The sequence below is a fragment of the Cydia splendana genome, chromosome 19 (genome assembly GCF_910591565.1).
Source record: "Cydia splendana chromosome 19, ilCydSple1.2, whole genome shotgun sequence".
Classification (NCBI taxonomy): Eukaryota; Metazoa; Arthropoda; class Insecta; order Lepidoptera; family Tortricidae; genus Cydia; species Cydia splendana.
Window position 1 is genome coordinate 1,476,577 of NC_085978.1, and position 20,120 is coordinate 1,496,696.

At 44.0% G+C, this 20,120-nt stretch overlaps 1 protein-coding gene across 1 annotated transcript in view; it reads left to right on the forward strand.

Moving 5' to 3' along the window:
* The window catches only part of LOC134799928 (LIM domain kinase 1), a 47,033-nt gene that overhangs the window by 19,828 nt on the left and 7,085 nt on the right, over positions 1 to 20,120 (forward strand). The window contains exons 13-18 of the mRNA XM_063772366.1: positions 824 to 922; positions 2,113 to 2,267; positions 11,884 to 12,037; positions 12,283 to 12,477; positions 13,424 to 13,656; positions 16,915 to 17,383. Of these exons, the coding sequence (XP_063628436.1) occupies positions 824 to 922; positions 2,113 to 2,267; positions 11,884 to 12,037; positions 12,283 to 12,477; positions 13,424 to 13,656; positions 16,915 to 17,383 (1,305 nt within the window). The remainder of the gene's footprint in view (positions 1 to 823; positions 923 to 2,112; positions 2,268 to 11,883; positions 12,038 to 12,282; positions 12,478 to 13,423; positions 13,657 to 16,914; positions 17,384 to 20,120) is intronic.

A 20,120-nucleotide genomic window follows, 5' to 3' on the forward strand; every position in this document is an offset into this window, starting at 1 on the left:
ATAGCGGTGCCGTCATATAGCGGCCGTCTCCATACAAATACTACGACATCCATATTTAGTCGTATTATTTAGTTTGGAGACGGCCGCTATATGACGGCACCGTTATCCTAGGAAAACCGATCTTTATACAAATGATTTATTTCCTTTGAAAGAAGTCTATTTGTTTGTGCCGTTTTGCCGAGCATTGTGTTTAGATAGTTCTTACATAGATTTCAACTTACTATACAGGTTGGCTAAAAAATAACTGCATTCCCGTTGCCAGGGAGGTTTTGGGATTATACTGAGCAGTTTTTACTACGACAACAACCCCGAAATAGCGAAAAGAAAATTTGGCTGTTTAATACATTTTGGTTAGTCCATTTTCTATGGGTGGGTAAATTTTTTTACACGATTTTGGTGTTGGTCCCATAGTAAAAGTTGCTCAGTATAATCCCAAAACCTCCCTGGCAACGGGAATGCAGTTATTTTTTAGCCACCGTGTATAGATAGCGCTGTTTTAATTTATAGATCGTTTTTTTTTTAGTGTTTGCTCGTCTCGTCTGAGTGTCGTCTGTATAGTGTGCCTTATAAATAAAATAAAATAAAATTAGAAATAAGGTAAACAATCTTGATGTGTCTTTTAATTGAAAAACACATTTTTAAAATAAGTCACGGCAAATATGTAACAATTATGAATCTAATACGATCATTTAGATTCTTCTGATTTCATAAGTAATAGTTACTGATTTTCAAAAGCGTTTTTCAATTAAAAGACATGTCAAGATCACTTACCTTCTTTCTAATGCTAAAAAAAACGAACTATAGGTGGGTATTTGTATTGCAGGTTGTGGGCAACCCGTACTGGATGGCGCCGGAGATGATGAACGGGAACGTGTACGATGAGAAGGTCGACGTGTTCTCCTTCGGCATCATATTGTGCGAGGTAACTCCACCTTTACATTGTATACAAAGGGTACCTTTAACCCTTTTCCGAAGCGCACCAATCTACAAGGTTTTCCTGAAAAATCCAAATATATTCCAATTAATCCAGCTTTGATGATTCATTTGAAGACAAGTCAAATTTCCTGAAAGTGCAATCTAATTTGAATCTTAAATCGGAATGTTAAAGTTGACATTCTAGTGGCGCGTATGTGGTCGATAAATCGTACTATGCCTGGAAAAGGGTTAAGATTTGGAAATGCAGGTTTGATACTCTGCCATAACACGGCAAAATAGCGTAGCTTATTACATAAATGTTTCTTATCTAGATACTTACGCTGTTTGGCAGTAATGCTCTGGTTTCCTAGGATAGCGGTGCCGTCATATAGCGGCCGTCTCCATACAAATACTACGACATCCATATTTAGCCGTATTATTTAGTATGGAGACGGCCGCTATATGACGGCACTAGGAAAACCAAGCTTAACAGGTCATACTGATGGTTTGAAATAAGCACTTAACAAGTAACGAACTATCAAGAAAGTGAGTTATCAAGAGTATCATTAATACCAAAGACATATGTAACTTCGTATAAGACGAATAAAGTCTAAGGAAAAAACGTGCCTCGGAATTCAAGTAAAAGTCATTCTCGAATAGATGGCGCACACACCTTTAGCCTATCCTCGGCTAGATGGCGTGACGACACCGTTAAATATTTAACAATTTTAACACATAGATATCAGTGAATGAACATGGATCAAAATGATATAAAAATAATAAAATCATTTATCCATATATATAAATTTTTTGATAACTTTATACGTTTTCATTTTGAGTTTTAGTCGTGTGTCGATAGATGGCAGTAAATTTACAGTGACTACAAGATTTACAATGACAGGACCCCTCTATACTATCTATTCTTTTTGTTAATAGTATTAGAAAGTAGAATAATCTTTAAACATTATTTTCTTTATTTAGGGTAATTCGCCAGTAACTGGCCACTTTCACCTATAACAGAATTCATTTTAGTATAAGGTTTCATCAACTAGCCAGCTTCCAATAACTGGCCACCTTATACTAAAATGAATTCTATTTATAGGTGAATATAATTCATTTTTAGTTGAGGGCGGCCAGTTACTAAAAGTGGCCAGTTAGTGGCGAATTACCCTACTATAGGAAACATATTCTCCCCAGATAATCGGACGCGTCTCAGCCGACCCAGACTACCTCCCTCGGCGGCCGGACTTCGGTCTCAACGAGCCTTTATTTTTAGAGAAGTTCTGCCGCAGCTGCCCGCCGCCGCTGTCCCGCGTGGCGCTGCTAGCCGCCCATTTACGGCCCGGACACAGGTGACATTCAAATCACAGGATATTAATTTAACTACATAATAATATAAATATTAACTGTGCTTAGGGTTTGCACCACGGATCAGAAATGTATGGGAAGATCCGCGGATGATAATTAATTTCATACATTTCGGATCCAGACTGTGCTTTTAGGACGGGAACCGAGGGCCATCTGGGACTTATGTTTAAAATTGTGTTGTACAAACAGCAGCACTCTTAACTGTCCATCGGTGGACCTTGTTACAAAAGGCATAAGGTCCACCGATTGACAGTTAAGGGGCCGGTATATGACTTTTTCGATTTAGACCTCACTTTGTAACCATAATTTGTTCAATAAATGTTTAATAATTGCATTAAATTACACGTAAATTTGTTCACGAAGAAACCGTGTACCGACTCTTCGTGCCATTATATTTTTAATTTGCTGTTATTCTCTACAAATCGACACTACAAACTAAAAGTATCAAAAAATCAAAATACGGAGTTCCGTTTGAGACAGAAGCAAAACAATTTTGTCTTTGACGGTAATTGAATTATTGTGTGATTTTGAAAGCTAGATAATTCAACTACCAATTTATTATCGATTTATATTTTTACTCACAAAGACAACACAGAAATTCAATCTCAAATGTAAACTTTCGAACAATTTCCATACATTGGCGACATCACTCAAAATTCTTCTTCAAGTCAGATGCCCGCTGGGGCTACACCGGAGCAGACGTATACTTCTTCAAATGAAAATGACAGCTTGATTTGCTTGCTTTTGACAATTATATTGACATTAAATCATATACGCACACGAGAAAGCATACCAGTAGATAAATTGTATTTAAAAAAATAGGGTACATAAATATCAGCTCGCGTCTCATATAAATTTGATTTGCTGTTATTTACGGGTCATAATGGTTGAAAACCGCAGTAAACTATCTTAAAACAATTCGATTACAGTCGATTTTAAGTATTATTATTATGTTCCTTTAAAACTCGCTTAAAATGAAAAAAGTTTAAAGACTCATCTTTACTGATTGGGATCAATTTTCATTATGCTGGTATTCATTTTGCGTTATTTTAAAAACGTATTTGACTTCTGTACGTCATTGAATTTTGATGACAATTGTAATCTTGTATTATATTATAGAACTTTTATCTTAAAATATTGCCTATTAACAGGAAGAGTTATGTAATTCGTATATCGAAAATTTTTCGATATAAAAACGCAATTTGATAGACAGTTGTACATTTTTACTTTTAGTATGGAAATCAGTTACATAATTTTATCACGAAAATTGACAGTGCTACAGCAGTAACGTAGCAACAAAGTAAATCTGTAATACCATGGATTGCGACGAATAAATGATTATGATTAGGTATGCCGTTCGTTCCGTCTATATGTATAATGCGTGTACGTGCTGTTCGCTGAAAATCTTCAAAAAATAACGGCACCAGCACTAAGTACTAGCGAGTTTTTGCGGCTTTGGAGACCGAGATGAAGCTTACAGGCAAATAGCGTTGTGGCCTGGTTATTGTTATGTATACCTATGTATCGAATGTTTTATAAATTTACTAGAATAAGCAATGTTTTATTTCGATTAGGTCTACATTTTGTGCATATTGCATATCTGAAGTATTTTCGTACTAAACTTGAAACTTTCGTTGAAACTAAATAAAATAATTATTCCAAATGTACAGTCACCTGCAATTTATGTTACACAACGAAGGCCGCAAAAATATCTGACACGATCTTATTTGTAGAACCATAAGGGCATGTCACATATTTTTGCGGCCTTCGAAGAGTAGGTACCGTCATTATCACCAACTTTGCCCGATTTTAAAAAAAAAACACGAATTTCTCAATAAAAAAAATCATATGATATGATTTTTTTTGCTCAGCACGTCCATTGTGATCAAACGCATCAGTTTATTTGAAGAAAAAAAAAAATTATCTTGGTTTTACCCATTTTTTTTGCGTTTTAGAGGGCGGGCAAAGATATCCGGGGGTTTCGCCAACATTGCCCAGGTTGTCTGGAAGAGATCGCTCTTTAGCGATAAGACCGCCTGTTGTCTGCCTCTACATTTAATCAATTGTACTTTTCTTTTGTATCTTTTTACTGAGGTGTGCCAATAAAGAGTATTCTATCTATCTATCTATTGCCCACGTCAATTTGGTATTCAAATACAGCTCGTATGATGATGATGTCTAAGGATCACTTAAAGGTTTTGGGCAATCCTACCATTCCCTGTTAATAACTTAGCGATAAGTGTAAAAAAATTTAAATAAATTTGCTGGGCAATGTTGCCTACCCGTTTTTGTCCATTTCCAAATAAGGCTCGCCTAAGCATTTTACAAAAGCTAGGGTTGTCACTTTTGAGAAAATCTGTTACAATAGTTTAATGGCCAAAAATATGATTTTTGCTGTGTTTTTCATTCGTTAACGGGATAAAACATCTAAAAAATCTAAATAAAGGATAATAAGACAAATTAAATACAGTATATATTTATAAACTTATTTTAGTGTACAAACATAACCTTCTTTTACTTGCGAAGTTGGGTAAATTAGATGAAAGTGACAACCCTAATCCGTTTTTGGTGGTGGGCAATGTTGGTATGGATGCCAAATTACCGGATTACTTTGCCCACCGCTAAAACTTTTGTGTATTTAGGCCTTTTTAGTTTAAATCTCAATAGACATAATCTATGCTTCATGTGTACACTCAAACCCGGAAATATTTGTCAAAGGGTTCTCAATTTTTTCTACTTGCATTCATTATTTATCAATTTTTTGCCCGCCGAAATATACCCTATATTAGACAACTCGCTCAAAATTCCCAAGTCAAGTTATGCACAAGTTTGGTATATAGTTTTGTCAGAAATATAACCTATTTTCTACTAAAAACAGCAGGGTGGCCATAACTATTATAATTTTTTCTACATTAACGAATTTGTTTAAAATTGTCGTTTTGGGCAAAGTTTCCCTGGAGGCAAAGTTGGCGCTAATGACGTAACATATTATTGCAGGTGATAGGTCAGGTACATAAATGTTTCGGTGATTTTGAGATTATTTTCCAGGTTAGTTTAATAACAATCAAGTTATGCAGATACCGATTTCGTGAACGTATAAGTAGTAAGGTACCGCTATTGTTTAGCGATACCGATTATTTTTAAAGGTAAAACTATACCGGTTGAAATATAAAGATATTAAAATTACAGCAGGGACAACCATTTTTTATAGGTGTACCTACACCATCATTGGCCGAGCGTTAGCAAAGGTCTCCGTTTCAGCTTGGGCAAAAATGCTTTTGTATGTTCTCCTTTGCAGATCACATTTCTAACTGATTCTCGTGAAAATTTGTAAGCAGGTTCGATAGAACTATTCTGTTTCGCTTTATCCGCCAAAATGGAATTGCCACCCTGCCGAAACTTTATTTCCCAATTTAAATTCCCATTGAATTGATTTTGCACCTTATGAAAAACCGTATAGAGTAGTAAATATAAAAATTTTACCTTCCAATAAAATTGTTATTATGTTTCCTTCTACGTCAGAGGTCTCCATTGAGAGAGTAACGTCTCCGGTGTCCGATAGATGCCGCTAGCGTCTATGTAGTCGCTCCGCCCCACGCCGTGACGTAGTTCCGCTTCCCCTTCCTGCGAACTGTTACTCGCTTTCCGCGACTCGCCGCCATGACACATTGTTGAGGAGAAGTACCGTCAGCATAAAAGTAGCCTAGTAGCCTGCCAGGAAGGCATTACTCAGACCTCTGACGTAGAAGGAAACATAATAACAATTTTATTGGAAGGTAAAATTTTTATATTATGTGTTCCGTACTCTACGTCAGAGGTCTCCATTGAGACCTGTTTATTATCTCCTGGTGGCGAGTCAGCGGGCGCGCAAGCGTTAGGGCTACACCTACTGTCATAGAACTCAGAGAAAGAATAAATATATATACGCCTTATTGCAACCCATGAAATCACAGTGACTCGTTATAATGATGCATTACAGGAAATTGAGAATTTAAATTGTAATCCCAGGTTCGAATCTGACGTTAAACTGGTTTAAGAGATTTCTCATTCGAAATCGCATCCGATCCGCAGAATTTCGGCGATAGAATCGTCTGAAAAAGTCATGTTTCCAATTAACTTAAGCTAATTGGATAGTTTTCCAGCCAATTTAGTGAATAAGTACATCGTGGATCGAAAGCAATCGTAGGCGAGGCCGGCTTGGATGAGACTGTGGCTGGAAGAAATAGGCGCAGTGTCCCCTAACATTTTGTGTAATTCTCACAAGTTAACGTACCCAGACTACCTACTTACTGGGTCTATACTTTATTCCGGAGTCTCTAAGAGTCCAGTCGGTAAGACATGTTATCTGGTTTAGAGCCGAATTTCGGACACAAAATAATAGCGCGAAAGTTATCTATGCAATTGCCCGGGCTACAGAGTAGTAGAGTAAGGTCATTGACCCTGCGGCCTGATGCTAACAGTAAAAGAGCGGCAGCTCTTCTATATAGGTACGTTGTAGGGCTATTCAAGTTAGGGCAAGTAATTTTAATTAGATTTCTATTAATCTCGCTATTAATGGCGTTGGAAGAAGGCATAGTGTCCGATAGGCTTATGAACAAGTGTCGTTCTGAAAGCTAACATGGACAGTAGAAATAGGTGCCTGAGATAGCTCGTTACTTCACTGGATATTAGAGGTACCTGGCAATCAATCTTATTTTTGATGCACCATGAAGACCATTTCTACATTGTGGGTGTACAGGCGGCCTAGACAAGGCGACGATCTAAGGAGTGCTCCCGGTACTGGTTTTCTATACAAACACAGTACCAGAACCGGGAATACCCGGTTCTCGCCATACAAACTCAGTACCGGGAGCATCCCCCGGACGATCACTTGAGTTTCTTTCTGTCTCTTTATCACTCTTCCATATTAGTGAGACACTGACAGTTGCGTCTCGTTCGCTACGTAGCGTTAGCCCTTGGCATGTTGCATGCATGCGCCAGTCACGCCAGTAAGTACATCAAGCGGACGTCACTCCTGATCCCGCTAGCCCGGTGTTGGAGCGTCCTATCTGACAGGAGCTACGCCTCGATTCTTAAGGTCGTTGACTCGTTAGAAAGGGCGGTCTGACGTTGTGTTCACTAGGACCGCCAGTAAATTGCAAGCTTACCACAGCTGCGTGAAGGCTCTCCTCATCACGCCGTCACAGTAAACAGACTAGGCTGGGAGGTGGAGACATCCATGCCAAGTCGTATCACCGGCAGCTGCCAAACGCGTCGTGGTAGCAGTTCAAAGAGTCGGTTAAGAATTACCGTGGCACAGTGCGAGGGCTCTCGAAAGCGGAGGCCGGCCAACAGGGCGCCTATCAGGCGAAGATAGTCTCGGCGGCTTCTGGGCGTAGCTGTCACTCGGGCGCGCAGTGACTTCTTGATAAACCGTCGCCCTCGGGAGTTGTACCGACCTGGTAAGTAGCAAGGAACCAGCGCGACCTGTAGACGGTCTGCTGGCATCAGCAGTTTTTGCGACAGCCGTAGTAACGGAAGGGATGTAGTGTCGCCGTCGTTTTATGTATACTGTAACGGTCCGGTTGTATGTTTGTAGGACACTTCTGTCGTCAGCGCTGCAGATGCGGCCCGTTAACGATTACTCTCCACTGAAAGGGCCTTACCTCGTACATTGTCTACCATTATTGGAGATTGTAACGGACTGCAGACATAAGATGAGGAGGGAAGTGGCACGAGGTTTTCGGCAGCTGTCAGAAGTGTTGCTGGGGACTGCGAAGGTGTCACCTTCCTCCATGAACTAAAGTTTGCGAATTTAAGACTAAACAGGAGGCATTGAGTCTCATTTCTGCGAGGAACTCGGCAGCAAGGCAGGCCTGTATGTCACGAAAAAGAAAACTTTCAATCGGGGTGCTGTGCCGCGTGTCCCACGTGATGTCTAGGAGCGTGATGGTCTAATTCACTTTATCCGAAGAAACGCCTATATTGAGCTAGTATAGGGGTATGGTAGCATGCTTTTAAAGAAATCGAACTGATGAAATCAAGTCTAAAATCGATTTTGGCGCTTTGCGTAACAAAACTGTTTCGATAAAGTCGAAGACAGACAGATGGAAACTGCTGGAGTCCCCCTGGCCCCTTTCTCTTAGCACCGGAAACTCAAGCTTGTTCAGGCGCAGCGGGTTTATTTGTCCCATTTTGTTTATTAGGGGCTTGGCGAACGAGTTCGTCTTTGTAAGACGGAACTTAAGCTGGAGAGAGCGGGCAGCAGAGAGATAATTATGTGAGGTCTGCAGACCTTTTCGATGCCTTCAACCTCGGTTGTGAGCGGTCGCACAGGATCGTGTCGCAAAGCTGCTCTCCGGTTGGATCGCTCGCTGGCCTCGAGACGTTGTAGGACCCTCGAAGCGGCACGGCTCCTCGTCGATCAGCACCTTTATGAAGCTCAGGGACGCGACGTATTTTCCTCTGGGTATCGACAATCTTACCGCTTTCAACTCCGGGCAGTCGAGCCACGCTAGGACGAGGCTCCTAACGACCTTGCCTGCCGTCGCCATCCTTAACCGAAACCAAGAGTTTAGCGGTCTGTTCGTGCTGTGGCACCATAACTATATGCGCCTGCGTACCTCAATGGGACCATGTGGACAGGACAAAACTGATACCGTGGCGCCCAGCGTCTGCTTGGTGGGCAGGATCGGCGACGGGTAAGTTCGCGGTGGTATTCTTGCGAACAGAACATGGGCGCCATTGCAAGGGACGACATCGTCGTAGTTGTAGGTGGACAGCATCGGCGTGATTGTCGGCGCCATCATGGCAACCGCCGCCGCTCGGGAGGCGCCGGTGCGTAAGGTGAGAGGCGCCATCGTGGTGGCCGGCTCGAGAGGCACCGGTGCGTGGGGCGGGCGGCGCTATCATGGCGGCCGCCACTGGCTCAGGAGGCGCTGTCGCGTGAGGCGGGTGGCACCATCGTAGCGGCCGCGGCCGCCGGCTCGGGTGGCGCCGGTGCGTGAGGCGAGAGGCGCCATCGTGGCGGCCAGCTCAGGAGGCACCAGTGCGTGAGACGGCCGCCGCCAGGCTCGGGAGGCGCTGTTGTGTGAGGCGAGAGGCGCCGTAGTGGCGGCCAGCTCGAAAGGCGCCGGTGCGTGAGGCAGGCGGCTTCATCGTGTCGGGCGGCGCCAAAGTGGTGGTCGTCACCACCGGCTCGGAAGGCGCCGGTGCGTGAAGCGAGAGGCGCCATCGTAGCGGCCAGCTCGGGAGGCACCGGTACGTAAGGCGGCCGCCGCCAGGCTCAGGTGGCGTTGGTGCGTGAGGCGCCATAGTAGCAGCTAGCTCGAAAGCCGTGAGGCGGGCGACGCCATCGTGGCGGCCGCTGCCGCCGGCTCGGGAGGCGCTGATACGTGAGGCGAGAGGCGCCATCGTGGCGGCCAGCTCGACAGGCGCCGGTGAACATGACGGACGTTACCTGCACGGGAGGCGCCGATGCGTGTGGCGGGCAGCGCCATCGTAGCGCTGTAGGCTGGCTCGTAGTTGCACGCATCATCACGGCGACACTTTGCCCTCGGCGGCTCCATCGTGGTGGCCTCCACCGGCGCGTAGGTCACCAGCGACGTCATGACGGACGGCAGCCGACGGGCGAACGGCACCGCCGCTGTACTCGTAATGTTTCCACTGCTTCCACGTAACTTACCTTCCTTCCACATCGAGCAGTCGGGAGTCGCAGGAGCGGTCCGCTTTCACCTTGACGCCAGGACGGGATCGAGAGGTCCGTGATCCACTCGCGCCGCGACCGCAGCAACAGGAGTGGGCGTATGACGTCTCGGAGTCCCGCGGACTGGGAGCGCCCGCACCGCGACACCACTCCGCAGCGTCGCGGCGTCTCGGAGTCACCTCGGACGACAGCAGAAGAAAGTCGACGGCGCCGGCGCGGCGCGCGACACGGCGGGGGCGGGGGTGCCACGGGCGGGGGCTCCCTGTCGCGTCGCTTCTGAACGCCAAATAAAACTAGAATATCATTAAACTGGCTCACCGGATGGTTCGAGACAATCCAAACCTCCTTATCAGTCCTATAGAAGCGCGGCACCCAGCAGCAGCGCGCGCAGGCTGTCCGCCTCCGCGCCGCCCGGGCGCCGCGCCCGCCGCCGCAGGCACGACGCACGTTCCCTCTCCGAACGCGGAGCGACTTACGTTACCACTTGTTGATAAAAAACTACTGACGCACTTCCTACTTCGATCTCGAAAATGCGCGACCCGCCTGAGAACCGTGCCTGTCAAAGTAGGCATTTACGATGCGCAACTAACGACACGAGGTACTCCCAGGCTTGTTAACGGTAACGATTTTAGCAGCATGGTATGTAAAAAATAATTTAGCAAGAAAAATAAAAATAAAAATAAAAAGTGGGTAGAATCGAAAAGCACTTTCGATCGCGGGATCGCCAAAAGACTAATAATAGCGATCTCTGCTATATCTCACTATTTAATGGAACAAGCTTTAGTTCGGAAATTTTAAAGCACCATGCTGCAAAAATGTACGCAAAAAAAATTTGCGGACCATCGGACAAGACGGTCGACGAAACAAAGAGTCATGGCGGCGAGTCGCGGAAAGCGAGTAACAGTTCGCAGGAAGGGGAAGCGGAACTACGTCACGGCGTGGGGCGGAGCGACTACATAGACGCTAGCGGCATCTATCGGACACCGGAGACGTTACTCTCTCAATGGAGACCTCTGACGTAGAGTACGGAACACATAATAACATTTTACATCTGAATTAATGACATCTTGTTTTATTCGCTTTAATTGTACAAAACGCGTATCTCGACAAAGCAATATTAGGTAGTAAAACAGTCAACAATCAAATGAATGTCAATGTCAATGTACCATAATTCTAGCAAATAAATACTATGACTATGACTATGAATTATAGTCGCACCAATAAAAGTCTGCAGCGGATTTGATAGCCCACGCAGTGTAAGTGTTATTTATACGTCATAACTTCATAGAAGTTTGACGTTTAAAATGACACTTGCACTGCGTGGGCTATCAAAATCGCTGCAGACTTTTTACGGTCTAACTCTAAATAGATACGTCACGTGTGACATGAACAGACAAGGAAAGCAAGATTAAATGCATTGTTTCTCTTTCATCTTTCAATGGAACGCTTTTACCGTCAAAGGAGGCTAGTGGTCAATACTAAACTAAAAGTCCAATCTTAAAAAAACATAATGGGTCACTGACCTGTCCCAGTAAAGTGAGGTAGTGTGCGTGAAGTGCGCTTGTGTGTGAAATGGGGTAAATTGACAGAATCTTAAATTTTACCCACCGCTACCGTCGCCTTAAGTTAAGGAGTGTAGGCGATGGTACCAACCGATGATAATCCGTTATTTGGACATTTTTGACACAAACTGCTTTTTAGAAAGAGAGAAAGTTTAACAGAGGTTGGTAAGTTTATAAATAAAGGGATTAAGCTCTAATTTTCTGGAGCCCGGGTTTTGACCTGGCGAGTAGACACGCAATTTTTGAACGCTTCGGATTCGCTGATCGTGTTGAAACTGTAAAAACACTTGGTAGCTTTTTTTGATTGATTCAAAATCAAATTTTAAATCTTAAACTCATATTTATGTATTGCAGACCCACCTTCGAAGTGATCGAGATCTGGCTAGAGACGCTGCTGATGCACATGCGGAACTCGGCGGCGCAGGCGCGCCTGCTCGCCGACATCGCGCAGTATGCGGCCGGCGGAGCGCCCAGCGCCGAGCTGCAGGGGCTGCAGGAGGTGCTCAAGGTAAACTCTACCTCTAACCTGAGGCCCAAGGGCCTACCAATAGTACTGGCTAGAGACGCTGCTAATGCACATACGGAACTCCGCGGCGCAGGCGCGCCTGCTCGCCGACATCGCGCAGTACGACAATTTCGTTTTTTTTTGTTTCGCGGTAGACCCCAGATTGTGATGGATAGTGGTAGGGGCGCCCCTACGCAGAGTTTTGCGTAATATTCCCTATTGACGGCTAATACTGATTTTTTATTCAGTCCCCGTCTAAAGTGACCATCACGTCTCGCCCCTCGGCCCCGGGCCGCGCGCTGGGCAAGTGCGTGTCGGCCTCGCACATCGGCGCGCCGCCGGCCGTCACCGTCACCGACACCAACCTCAGCCGCTCCCACAACACGCTGCACACGCCGGGCTACATACTGAGGCAGAGGCCTGGCAACATCGACATCACCAAGGTACGTTACTCATCAACAGTGAGTGACCATCACATCAACTCTGTCGGTGATGATGATTGATAAAAACTATCTTATGGTGGTATTCCACCTGTTCAATATTTGGCCAAATTTGTATTTGCATATTTTGCTTAATGAAAGAGAAAATGGTATTCCAACTATTCCATCTGATCCACCAATTTCTTTGTCCATCTCACATTTTGCTTAATGAGACATGCAATGCACATTTCATGAAGTATTGGAAAGGTGGAATACTACCCTTATGTCCTTTCCCGGGCCTCAAACTAGAGTTAAACAAAAATAAGTCTGCAACGATTTTGAAAGCACACGCAGTGCACTGCGTTAGTGTTATTTTAAACCTCAAACTTCTATGAAATTATGACGAAAAAAACTACAGAATTTAGTCACTTTTCAGTACTTTGGAGGACAATTTCTCCCAATAGTTTGAGTTTGAGGCGCTATAATACTTATCTGTTATTTTAGACTACTCTATAACATATATAAAAAACCGGGCAAGTGCGAGTCGGACTCGCGCACGAAGGGTTCCGTACCATAATGAAAAAAAAAACGGAAAAAAAATGCAAAAAAAAACGGTCACCCATCCAAGTACTGACCACTCCCGACGTTGCTTAACTTTGGTCAAAAATCACGTTTGTTGTATGGGAGCCCCATTTAAATCTTTATTTTATTCTGTTTTTAGTATTTGTTGTTATAGCGGCAACAGAAATACATCATCTGTGAAAATTTCAACTGTCTAGCTATCACGGTTCGTGAGATACAGCCTGGTGACAGACAGACGGACGGACAGCGAAGTCTTAGTAATAGGGTCCCGTTTTGGGTACGGAACCCTAAAAATAAATCAAATCGGAGCCGGACAGTAGGGTATGTTTCCTTGTTAGTCAATTTGTGGTCCTTGTTATATTTATTTATTTATCACGTTTTGTGTCAGGTGGACGACATCTCGGAGTGGCTGGACCCGCGGCCCAGCGACTCCCCCACCATGCCGGCCTTCCTGCGGAACCAGTCCGTGGAGGGGCTCGAGACCCGGGCCAAGCGCGACGCCCCGCTGCCCTTCTGTCGACACCACAGCATCCCCGACCAGTGTCAGGACGACGGGCCGCTCAACGACGACGACTCTGACTCCTCGGATGACGATCTTGAAGATATTACTGACTGGCACAGGTAAGACCCGGGCCAAGCGCGACGCACCGCTGCCCTTCTGTCGACACCACAGCATCCCGGACCAGTGTCAGGACGACAGGCCGCTCAACGATGACGACTCTGACTCCTCGGATGACGATCTTGAAGATATTACTGACTGGCACAGGTAAGACCCGGGCCAAGCGCGACGCCCCGCTGCCCTTCTGTCGACAGCACAGCATCCCAGACCAGTGTCAGGACGACAGGCCGCTCAACGATGACGACTCTGACTCCTCGGATGACGATCTTGAAGATATTACTGACTGGCACAGGTAAGACCCGGGCCAAGCGCGACGCCCCGCTGCCCTTCTGTCGACACCACAGCATCCCGGACCAGTGTCAGGACGACAGGCCGCTCAACGATGACGACTCTGACTCCTCGGATGACGATCTTGAAGATATTACTGACTGGCACAGGTAAGACCCGGGCCAAGCGCGACGCCCCGCTGCCCTTCTGTCGCCACCACAGCATCCCAGACCAGTGTCAGGACGACGGGCCGCTCAACGATGACGACTCTGACTCCTCGGATGACGATCTTGAAGATATTACTGACTGGCACAGGTAAGACCCGGGCCAAGCGCGACGCCCCGCTGCCCTTCTGTCGCCACCACAGCATCCCAAACCAGTGTCAGGACGACGGGCCGCTCAACGATGACGACTCTGACTCCTCGGATGACGATCTTGAAGATATTACTGACTGGCACAGGTAAGACCCGGGCCAAGCGCGACGCCCCGCTGCCCTTCTGTCGACACCACAGCATCCCGGACCAGTGTCAGGACGACAGGCCGCTCAACGATGACGACTCTGACTCCTCGGATGACGATCTTGAAGATATTACTGACTGGCACAGGTAAGACCCGGGCCAAGCGCGACGCCCCGCTGCCCTTCTGTCGCCACCACAGCATCCCAGACCAGTGTCAGGACGACGGGCCGCTCAACGATGACGACTCTGACTCCTCGGATGACGATCTTGAAGATATTACTGACTGGCACAGGTAAGACCCGGGCCAAGCGCGACGCCCCGCTGCCCTTCTGTCGCCACCACAGCATCCCAAACCAGTGTCAGGACGACGGGCCGCTCAACGATGACGACTCTGACTCCTCGGATGACGATCTTGAAGATATTACTGACTGGCACAGGTAAGACCCGGGCCAAGCGCAACGCCCCGCTGCCCTTCTGCCGCCACCACAGCATCCCCGACCAGTGTCAGGACGACGGACCGCTCAACGATGACGACTCTGACTCCTCGGATGACGATCTTGAAGATATTACTGACTGGCATAGGTAATTATTTAACAGCCTCGCTGTGGCAATTAATGTAACTCATAATTAAGCATGCTTTGCCCCGCAAATCATCCAGTGAACGTGTTAAAAGATTATATACACCTAGAAGAGAAAATTGTAATTTATTTATACATTACAATTATTAAACAAAATTTATACAGTCTGACTGTATAAACCAAATCACTGTACAGTTTAGAGTCAACTTATACGCTACGGTACACATAGGGTTTCTGGTTTCTCGACCTTTTTAATTTCTCGAGGCACGGGAATTCTCGACCAAGATTCCTCGAGTTTCTTGAGTATCTCGAGAAATTTTGAAAGTTGCAAAAACACCATGTTATTTGCGTTTGACAAATCAGACTCATAGGAATCGTAGGTGAAATCAATAATCAAACATATGGACAATTTTTTGTCACCAAAAATTGCACTTAATAATCAAAAATACAACAACAAAAAACACTATAGGTGCAGGCGTGCGCACCGGCGACGTGTTATGCTATAGTGCCTGTACTGGTATAGTGGTATGGTATGGTCCTATATTTTTTTGTTTTAGCATTAGAAAGAAGATAAGATCTTGACGTGTATTTTTATTGAAAAGCACTTTTGCAAATCAAGCAATCATACAGGGTGATTTCGGGGTCGTGGAGCAAGCGAGCCAGACATCATACAGAATTCAAAGATGAGCCTAATGATGTTGTTAATTATTGTTTATCACCAATAATGATGATTATTTTCCAGACGACAAGTAGGAAAAAACTTTTTTGCATACAATTTGATCACCCTATCAATGTGGCGTCTTGTCGCTTTCCATACAGCGTATGTCAAAAGTCATACCATAATTACTTTGTATAACATTAATTTTACTTGAAGAATAAGAAAAATTTTACTAATTCTATTTTAATCAAATACTACCATATGATAATGTGGATCATTTACAGAGTCAGAAAAAGTGGGTCTGGCTCACGACCCCGAAATCACCCTGTATACATTAACATTATTTTGCTTTCATAAGTAATAGTTACAATTTTTTTAAAGCGTTCTTCAATAAAAAGACTATGAATGTCATGATATATAGTTCAAAAGTTTCAAAACATGAAAATCGCTTGAAGCTAGAACGATAGGGGTCGGGGGAGGGGATCAAGGTAGTTTTTTATTTGGTTGGTTAACTACCTACCTAATAAATATTTTAAGTACCTGAAAATGTAAAAAAACATTGTTCATATTTATTTAACTACCTTAAGAAATACATTATAGATATACATCATGTGTTATACGCGTGTTTTCTTTTTATTTATCACAAGAGATTTATTTCTCGAGTTCTGGGACATTGAGTATTTTTTTCCCGTCTCGACTTAGGACAAATTTCTCGAGATTTCTCGCCTCGAGAATTCTCGAGCAGAAACCCTAGGTACACAACACTTTACAATACCACTACCATCCATCACCTTGCAATACTTCAATAAACCACCAAGATATATGAATCCTGTGACAGGTCATTTTTGTATGGAGTAACTTTCAATGTCAATCGTTTGTAGACTTTGTTCGGAAGTTTAGCATATTTATTAAATTGGAAATGTAATACATAGTCAAGTAACAAAAACTCGACAAAAACATATTTTTTCAATTATTTCTTAAATTAAGCACAACCAAAAGACAATTGTAGGATTATTTGTATTCGTCCCGCGAGACATAGTAAACGTGTTTCCGAATAACTACCGCAAGCACCATTTTGTCTCTTATAAAATTGCTAAACCCAAACGTAGTGTTGTTTATCGCAGAAGTAAAGAAACAGTCTTCAACCTCTCAACTCACACACGCGATTACATACAAAATATATGGAAAATTCAAAAACACCAAGGGAATGGGAAGTTTCGAAGTGTACCACTGTCTATTGGTATTTCGATTGCATAGTTCAAATTCATAGCTCACTATTAAACTTACTTATATTTTCAGAAACGTCTCCACCGTCGGCACATCCTTCAAAAAGCTCGAAAAAATGGAAGTGGATCAACCCAAAAACCTCCTGTCAGGCATCGTGAAGAAAGGCGAGAATCTACTCAAGAAGAACAGCTATGACGTCACCAACGTTACCCTGAGGAACCCGGACGAGAGGAAAATACCTGAAGTGGACTGTAGGAGATTTAACATAGACTATTTGAATAAAAGTCCGGTTATGGCTGTCGCAGTGAAAAATATTCAAAAAGAAGCGAAACCTGTGGAAAAAACCGGATTTTTTACAAAGAAGTTACTCTCACCGAAGTTTAGTAGGCTCTTCAAACCGAACACGGCGGAGGTGGTGCGGAGTAAGACAGAGATGGATGATAAAGAGGAAAAGAGTCGGAGCAAGTTCTTTATACAGCGGCCGGCGTCGCCGAGCAACTTGTATAGAGGTCATCGCGTACGACCCGTTGAGGATAACAAGGTGAGGGATTGTGTACTTCTTGATGAAGTGTTTAGAGTTTATTTTTACGTAAGCAAGTCTTAGGGTGGTATTCCATCTGTCCAATTTCTTTATCCAATGTGTATTTGCGTCTCACATTTTGCTCAATGAGAGAGTGAGACGCCATTACATTGAACAAAGAAATTGGACAGGTTGAATACCAGACAAAAGCTGAACTTTTTCAGTTGAGGGAAAATTTGATTATTTATTGCTTTGAACGAGTTTAGAATTAGTGACCAGTAAAAATACCCATCCAGTTGCTCTAACCGCATCAGAAATATTCATTTTTATTCGCCAATTAAAAGAAACATTTCACAAATATAAGACAGACACAGTGTAAAAAGTAACAGTGGACCGACGCCTTTGATGTTTGCGTAAATCCCGACACCGCACAAGAACACAGTAGGGTTGTCACAGACTTACACATTTGCCCAAGACTTAACACTTGACTTACTATAAGACACGCTAGCCCTGTAAGCGGACCCCGGGTCCTCGCGCCCCGCGCGGCAATGGCGTGCCTAGGGTTTTGGAGTAGGGCAAGCCGAAAGATATGTTTTCGTAATAACTGTCCAATCTTCACTCTTCGGACTCAAATGCATCTGCTAACGTATCGAGGCGAGCTAATCATAGCGCACTGAGGGCATACTATTACTAGATAGAATATTACAACAAACATATCAGCAATTGCATACCCCCGGTGGCTTTGATAAAAGCCGTTTAATTTATTTAAGTGAATTTCATTTGTATATACAATATTAACAAATTTACACGATAATAATTTACATACAGTTGTGCTGTGCGGTTAGAACAATCTTTTTGTTAGACAAATAGCTCGAGCTTGGTTTGTCGCTTTGAACATGTTTTTGTAGAACGCCGTCATATTTTGATAGCAACGATACAAGTTCCAAAAAATTGCCCCTATTTAATGAAGTGTTTGACTCATCGTGTTCTCTAAAAGGAAGTTCTTGCTGTGCTAAATGGCACACAATATCGACTAACCTCTGAAAAACACTACGATTGTTGTCAACACGCATGTTATGATTTGATATTTCTTCTGATAATTGGCGCGACAAAGAGGCCTCGATCCTTTGTTTCCCAAAATTGCTAAAAGAAATCACTGCACACATATGTTTACCGGAATCCATGTGCCTCTTTATCGCTCCAGAAAAAAAATCTTTAAATCGTTATAGCCAGAAGTATTCCAAACGTTAATGTCGTTCGAAAAAAATATGCAACACCAGCAATACATCTTATTTGTATGGGAACAACCAACAATCCAATGAGTTCTGTAGACGGCCCTACAGATATTTCTCTGACGCGACTGACTTGACTGAGAAATACTCAAGTCGGGTGTTGGTTATGCCGCGGAAATTATGTCCCGTTTTTCGACAAAGGTCAAAGACTTTACCTTGTTTTGGTTGACTAAAACGTGGACGCATTTCAAACCGTCCCAAGGAACCACTTCTTGATCCATTGTTAACACTTATTAAACTAAACGCCACAACAATGAACAAATCCACATTCACTATTTAATCACTTAAACAAACTTTCGTTACTTTCGTCTCGACTACTGACTCGGCTCGACTAAATAAGTAATAATACACTTGAAGTAAACGCGAACGCGCGCTCGTGCGACCTTATGCAGCTTACTTCACTCCAAACAAAAGCCAAGCTTAAATCGCCTTATAAAATTGCTATACATACCAACAAATAGTTACATCGTTCTTTGGCGGTTTGTAGACTGATAGTGCCCAGAGCGGGACGAAAAAGCAAGCACGGTTGCAAGCCAACGAGTGCGAGTACGAGCAGGATAGCTAGAACATCCTACGCCTGATTTCTTTCGCGCGGACGAGGCGCCACGCCGCGGCAAAATTTTGCAACACGCTCGTGCCGCGGTCCGAGGCCGCTGTGGCTTGAATTTAATAATACGGGTTCGTTTGGCGCGCGATTTTACAATAATCTTTATTGATCTTATCACTACGTAATTTCGGTAAGGCAATTAGTTGCCTTAGGGCAAGCCCGGCTTTTGGGCTTGTATGGGAGTCACGCCACTGCCGCGCGGGGGCACAGCCGGGATTGACGCCAGGATGATGATGATGACGCTAGCCCTGTAAGTAGTACCGAGCTACTAACAATGGCGATGTATGCAGCTCGGGTGCGCGACTCACCCCGCGCACCCCGCACGATGGCCCTGCGACGCCGGCTTCGTCGAATGACTATTGTTTTATAGACTGTGACATAAATGTGTGTTTTATTACATAAGATTGTCTCCTACTATTTACAGGGTATTTAACTACTAGTCAAATCAGTTTCTTTTTTCGAACTGTCAAAACGATTTGCTACTATATAATTTATATGAAATACTAGCATGTGACGTCACAATCAGATTAAATAAATAAATAAAAATAAAAAGCCTTTATTGATTCTCTACATGGTACATAAAAAGTTTAAAAAAATGATTTGAATAGTTAAAAAAAATATATATTATTATTTTGTAGAGACCCCTCTTCGGGTGAAGGCCTCCTCCAGACTCAGCCAGTTTTTCCTGTCCTTTGCCTTCTGAGACCAGTCTTGCCCGGCTGTAGCCACGATTTCGTCGAGCCATTTTTCTTTAGCCTTCCCTCTATTCCTTGTCCCCGCAGGGCCCCGCCATTGGGTGGTTATTTTTGCCCACCTGTCTTTATGCATTCGTGCTGTATGGCCACACCATTTCCACTTT